Genomic DNA, 6,971 nt, shown 5'->3' on the forward strand with positions numbered 1-6,971 from the left:
TTTCAGTTTTTGCATTGGATATGAACAGATGAAAACCAAACGTTATCACATGTTAAGTGCTTAATGTGTACAGACGTGTAAACGTGTCCCGTTAGTGTGTATTAAGTGAGCAGAAATGAACCATCATGATAGATTTCAACACAAAAGAGAGGCTTTAGTCACAGTTATAATGATCTATCACAAGGATATCTGGATATATATATATATATATATATATATATATATATATATATATATATATATATATATATATATACATATACAATTGGCTTATCTCTCCCATTCATTTGTTAAGACCTGAACCACCAATTTACAGAGGGTGTCGGTGAACAAGTCTTCAACAAGGTCTTTCACTCCGTGTGTTTGGTGACTCGGAAGATGTCGAACGTGTGTTGATTTACAGAGGCAGCACAACGCCACAATCCACCACCGTCACCTCCCTGATGTATTTGACGTTGACTACCGTCCTGACCACGTCTAAACCAGCCTCCACCTGACCGAAGGCCCAGTGCCACTCCCTGCTGGCGCAGTCCCTAGTGCTGATGGAGAACTGGGCACACTTGTTACTCTCTGGGCCATGGAGAGCTCTCACCGTGCCCGCGATCGCTGGCCTCTTGTACTCCTCGCAGTTCCTCAGCCCTTGGAGCAGCGGCGATCCTCCCTGCCCACTGTTGTAGTCGTAGTCCCCGCCGCCCACCATCTCGAACTCCGTGCTCTTGTTCCACACGCCCAGGATGCGAGAGCTGGCGTAGGAGCGACCCCGCTCGCCTGTGCATAGGAGGAGGAACTGCCTGGCCAGCCCGGTGTCGGGGCTTAGCCTGATGTAAACCCGTCCTTTTGGCCTTCCCGTCCAGGCGAGATCCAGGAAGACCAGAGTGGACGAAGGGTCTAGGACACCCATCAAGCTCTTGTGCTGGAAAGGTGGATTTGCTGAGTGATACATGAAAGGATTATGCTTTTGACATGGTCCGTAATATTAGATTTGGCTATTTCGTGTGTGTGTGTGTGTGTGTGTGTGGGAACTCTATAACTTGACAACAAGAAGTTAGATCATCAGATTTTTAACGTTTCGGAATGTTCCCCTAATCCAATCTTCTGGATGCTCCTAATTATAGATAAGGGATCACAGAGGTTTCTGGATAGACTCGTACGTAGAACACTTTTAACAAGTTCCATGTTTATATTTTTCTTTCTCTTTATATTTTACATTAAGAAAATTGCAAAGATTCCTTGTTGTTCACAGACGCCTAAGAACGTCTTTGGTTTAGGGTTGGCAGTGATAAGATAGGCAACAGTATTCTGAGACAAAAAAAATCCCATTAGATACATCACAAGATAAGCAGTCAGTCTGTAAATTCCAGATAACGATAAGATGATAGTTCTAGAGCTGTGGCAGCTGCCGATATCGCGACTCAACTAGTTTCCCCGTCATTGACGACGAAGTTCTTGTGTTTTTTGTTTTTATTTCACAAACTCTCCAAAATCAGACCAAATGAGTGAGTGTGTTGGTGGACGAGATCTCCCTCCTCCCCCTGATGTGGGTATAGTGAGCCTCACCTCCAGACTGTGGGCGTTAGTGGGCGTGGGCTGCTGCCGGAGGACATGGAGGTGCACCTGCCCGTCTTGAAGCGTCAACCTGGCGCAGCTGAGTTGGTCTTTTTCATCCTGGACGGCCACAAGACGTCCGGCCTCCAGCTGGGCCCTGACGGACCCCCCTAGTTTGCGGAGGATCTCAACCTGGGGGGATGGGGTAGGTGGAAATTATCAGCACTTTCATCCAATAGGGAAAAAAAAGGAAGGGGGAAAAAAAAAAAAGGAATCTGTCCTCGTATTGTTTTCGTTGTAGGAGGCCATTCATGGTTAAGAGATTAGAACATGTTTATCTGTACGTGTCTTCGGCTTAGTACGGTTGTTGGCTTGTAACTCTAAGGTCGCTGCTTGAAAGATAGATGTCATATATATATATATATATATATATATATATATATATATGTATATATATATATATATATATATATATATATATATATGTGTGTGTGTGTGTGTGTGTGTGTGTGTGTGTGTTTATTAGGTGAGCTAATAGAAATGACAGACAAAGAGATCGATTAAGACTTTTACTCATTGGTCTCGTGTAAGATTTTAACCTTAAAAAAAGTCTTGAGGGAATACAACTTCGAAATATTTAACATTTGTACCTACTGATAAAATTGGCGCAATCTGGTTGACCTTTTCCATGATGGTCGAGGACGAGTCTCCCAGGCAGAAGGGGGCGATGTCTTCCCAGCTGCATTCTCTGGTTGTGATGTCCATGACCTTCCTGCCGGCCTCCCGCACCTGTCGTCACCACAACAAACATTAGTGATGAGGACTGATAATGGTTGAGTCTCTCACCCCCCTGGTGGACGAGGGCTTCGAATGACATCTTAGCCATGAGATGACACTGGAATGCTTCTTGTGTTGCCTTATTTCCACTCAGACGGTAACTGTCATCATGTTCCAGAGGTCAGTGTGTACACTGTCATGAGTAAAAGGATCCACGAAGGGAGATGTGTTTCACATTTAAATTCGAAAGGAAGAGTGTGGTAAAGGACTTATCATCGACTCGCGCATCAAAAGTCACTAATCACCTACTCTGATTATTGTTTGATAGATCCTCGTTCTTGAATACGAACGATAGAAGACTGTGAGGTAAGCAGTGTCTACCACCAGCTTGTCTTACCAAAGTACTGATATTAGAGACAAGAAAAAAATTGAACCCGGGATAAAAGGTATGATCGAAGGAGATTTCTTGGTTACGGTTGGCAACAGCAGTCTTTTTATGTTTTTGAATACATACCTTCTTAAGTCAGCCTCAGAGTCTTCGATCGTATGTACACGTTACGATCTCTTTGACAGGATCCTGGATATTATATCCTATCCTATATACCCTCTCGGGTAGTTCTGAGAGGGAATCATACCCTTGGACGTTCGACGTCAGGCACCTACCTTCATCGAGGTGTTGACGGTGTTGGCATCTGGGAAGATTTTGCAACAGTCCTGGATCCAGTCCTCCGCCTCGGAGTTATGGTGGTCACTGTCGTCGATGGCAGTGACGGCATCCTGGGCACTGCCGGCTGCGGCAAGAGAGCCTTGCGTGGCCTCCAGCCGCTTTATGCCTTCTTCGCCTCGCTTCTGCTGATAAAGCAGGATACTCCGCTCGTCTTCCAAGAGCTTTATCGCGGCCTTATTCTGTTCCGCGAGTTCGTTGATCTTCGCGAGGAATTCCTCATGTTGGCTCTTCCACTCCAGAAGTTGGGCGTCGTATATCTCGAGCTGCGACAGGGTCTTGCGTAGGCCACTGACGAGACGACTGATGCTCTCCTCTGTCTCCTGTATCAGAGATCGAGGCTTACTCTCACCAGGTTCTGTTGGTGACTCCGCCGCCAGCTGCAGGACCTTGAGTTTCCGTATGACGGCCTCCATGTCATAGCTGATGGGGAACTGCGTGGAGGACGTAGCCTGGTGTTGGACCCGGCAACTCGGGCAGTTGAGCCGCTCCTTCTCGATCATGCCAGTGATGCACAGGGAGCAGAATGTGTGGCCACATGGCAGAGTGCGTGGGCGGCGCTTGGCTTTGTTGTAGTTGGTGATGCACACTTTACACTCTCTGGGTTGTCGGTGTCCTGTGGATTCAGAAAACGGCGTTTGAGAACGTCCAATTTCATTTCAGGAACAAGTAACAGTCACGTTCAGTATGGCCGTAAGTAATTCCTCTGTTAATATGATCATGAAAATGGTTAGGTATATGAATTAGGCTAATGAGAGAGAGTAAATCGCTGCAGATTCATGAATTAGACTAATTACAAAGTGTAAATCACTGCCAAGTGAATTTAGATGAAACAGAAGTGTTTTACATTTGATCATGAAACAATTTGTGTTATATCCTCACCATCTATTCTCACCAGAATGCGAGAACTGTAGACTAGCACTTGTTCTGGGCGACTGTTTGTGGGTTCAGTGATCGCAGAGGAGATGTCTGTAGCAGGTGAAGACGTCGAGGTATGATCGTGGTGACCGAAAGGAAGTGGAGCTTTGATATGGCGAGCGACAGGAGATAGAGGTTGTGTTTATGATGACCTCCAGTAGGGGTGTAGGATGGTGCTGGTGGTGACCAGCGCGCGGCTTGACAAGATCGTCTTGGTGGCAAGCAGGAGCAGGTGGGGGTCGTGTTCTTGGCGAACCCTTCGTGGAGTCGTGATTGTGGTGACCAGCGGTCGTGTACTTGGTGGACGGCAGAAGGGGGGTAAGATGGTTTCGCTCCTAGTGTCTAATGAGATAAAAGATTTTGCATTAAAGTGAGCGACGCTTGTACCATTCACATCCCACACTACATGCAAGTTACGTATTGTTTAAGAGCAACTCCAATATCGTTCGTGACTGCTACCTATGCAGGTGACCTAATCTAACTTAGTGTTGACCAGTCCATTTCCAGGATTTCTAATTTAAGATTTTGCATTTCTTTTTTTTTTAACATATATCTTTATTTGAAGTCGGATTGAGTCCTCACTTCACCTTTTCTACGTATGAAAAGTGCCACACGCAATCCTAACTTTGTAACATGCCCGATCAAAGTTACTTTTAATTATTTTCGTGAAAGTATCAAGTCAGTTCATTTTCACAAATGATTATCGGTGTTTTGGATTCGAGTCGCCACGCCTGTCCTCTTGCCTCTTGCAGTTACGCAATAAGAGGATCGCAATAGTAGATTCAGGATCAGGTCTTAACGTTTATTATACTCACATCAGATGTTGTCGAGGAACCGTATTCAACGTGCGTGGGGGTGTTTTGCATGGACTTCGATCGCTCTCAAAGGAGGAGTGAGGAACACTAATGAGTTCAGCTGGGATTCGAAGATTGATTCGTTGTGATAGTGTGAACTCACGGGGCATAAACCTAAGGGGCTGGAGAGCAAGGTGGCGAAGTTCCAGAAAAAGTTCACAGAGTCCGGTAAGACACACACACACACACACACACACACACACACACACACACACACACAAACAAACAAACAAACTAACAAATAAATATAGTGCATATGAAGGCTTCCTTTCGTGGAACATGTGTTGCCCTCCAACAGGCATTATATATATATATATATATATATATATATATATATATATATATATATATATATATATATATATATATATTATCCCTGGGGTTAGGGAGAAAGAATACCACTCACGTATTTCCTGCGTGTCGCAGAAGGCGACTAAAGAGAGCCGGGAGCGGATGGTTGGAAATCCTCCCTTCCCATATCCCTTTCCAAAAGGAACAGAGCAAGGAACCAGGTGAGGAATTCCCCCCCTCTAAGGCTCTGTCATCTGTTCTTGACGCTATCTTGCTCACGTGAGAAATGGCGAGCATGTGTTGATATATATATATATATATATATATATATATATATATATATATATATATATATATATATATATATATATATATATATGTATTTTTAAAAGAGGCTATACGTAAATTTCAGGAGACATAACCTCGTCCATCTCTCACGTTAGATGATGAAAGAAAATTGACACACGTGATTTACTTTAGTTTCGAACTGTGTCATAGACTAGGGCCACACCGGCAGCTCTTGCTATCTAGATTTAGCCACAGTTACTCAGAATATTAGTCGAACGGTGGTGTACCGCATTGAATTTCTAATTCATTTCAATCACTCGTCCACCACGAACAAAAACACACATACATGATGCTTAGTTTGTGACCCCAAGACTGATGTGCGAGCGAACACAGAACTGGGAATGAGACCCCGGAACTGTCTCACTGGGCCTTGAGACACTTGGCAAGCGTTTCCGTTGCTATAAACGACTGACTCGATGATGTCTCTTGGCTGGCTCGCTCCCTCCTCCCCGCACAGTGGCGACAGGTAGTGGTAGGGAGGGAGCGAATGTCTTCGCACACACACCGACGAACTAACCACTGTTTGTGTCTCTTGTATTTAAAACCTATCATGTCCAGTGTTGGGAATGAACATCGAGTTCTACCAAGTTCTACGTTTTTTTTTTTTTTTCCCCGTGAAGAAAATGAGGTTTGTAGAGCAGTGGCAGCGAGGCGAAGAGCCACAGGGTAATAGGTTTGAACACACGGGTACCACACAAGCTGCAATAGCCGACTGGCAGGTGACGGGGTCTGGCGCGAGAAGGGCAGCAGCACCAGTGACGCTCCTTCACTGCCGTTTTACTCTGGGGTTAATTTAGACTTCAGAGTTTTGCATGGTTACCCCCCCTTGGTTGCTTGGGGTTGTGTGGCGGTTCTGGGAAGGGTGGTGGCATGTTTGAGTATCACACACACACACACACACACATAATACATTTATATATATATATATATATATATATATATATATATATATATATATATATATATATATATATATATATACATATATATATATATATATATATATATATATATATATATATATATATATGTATATATATTATATGCTGATGCCGTGTAGAACATACCGTTTCTTCTCGCAGGAAAGATGAAACGAGATACTCCAAGCGGACGCGTTTATTCTCCAACACCTCGTCAGGGATAATGAGAGAGTCACCCACAGTAGGTAGACCAGGGAGAGAGAGAGAGAGAGAGAGAGAGAGAGAGAGAGAGAGAGAGAGAGAGAGAGAGATGGTGTTGGGAACTCATGTGCAACACGGACAAAAGTCCACATCAAGGATGGGCCTTAATTGGAATATTAAGAGATTAATGAAAGGGAAAATAAGAGACTACGAAAAGTATTTACGAACCTAGAGGAAGTGAAAAACCTATCTTTTAAAAAGTGTCAAGCGACAGTTATTGGGAAAGACATGAGAAGATGGTAGAGTTCCAAAGCTACGTGGTGTAAGGGAAAGAAACAGTTATCAAAACGGCCCACCCTTGAGTTGCCAACAGCCACACAGTAATCATATGAC

At 44.2% G+C, this 6,971-nt stretch overlaps 1 protein-coding gene across 8 annotated transcripts in view; it reads right to left on the bottom strand.

Moving 5' to 3' along the window:
• LOC139752095 (uncharacterized) overlaps window positions 1-6,182 on the bottom strand; it is a 6,302-nt gene extending 120 nt beyond the window's left edge. Inside the window, exons 1-6 of one of the 8 annotated variants that reach the window (XM_071667971.1) lie at window positions 5,225-5,415; window positions 3,929-4,306; window positions 2,986-3,662; window positions 2,227-2,334; window positions 1,558-1,737; window positions 1-913 (exon numbers count right to left, since the gene is read on the bottom strand). The exon at window positions 1-913 is cut by the window's left edge and continues 120 nt beyond it. In XM_071667971.1, coding sequence (XP_071524072.1) covers window positions 398-913; window positions 1,558-1,737; window positions 2,227-2,334; window positions 2,986-3,549 — 1,368 coding nt within the window. In that variant the 5' untranslated portion in view covers window positions 3,550-3,662; window positions 3,929-4,306; window positions 5,225-5,415 and the 3' untranslated portion in view covers window positions 1-397. Of the gene's footprint in view, window positions 914-1,557; window positions 1,738-2,199; window positions 2,335-2,985; window positions 3,663-3,928; window positions 5,105-5,224; window positions 5,416-5,743 lie in introns of those variants that run through there. The other 7 variants (XM_071667968.1, XM_071667969.1, XM_071667967.1 and 4 more) reach the window with 7 other exon arrangements.
• Between the last annotated feature and the right edge of the window lie 789 nt (window positions 6,183-6,971).

Source organism: Panulirus ornatus, chromosome 12 (genome assembly GCF_036320965.1).
Source record: "Panulirus ornatus isolate Po-2019 chromosome 12, ASM3632096v1, whole genome shotgun sequence".
In the NCBI taxonomy this organism is placed as follows: Eukaryota; Metazoa; Arthropoda; class Malacostraca; order Decapoda; family Palinuridae; genus Panulirus; species Panulirus ornatus.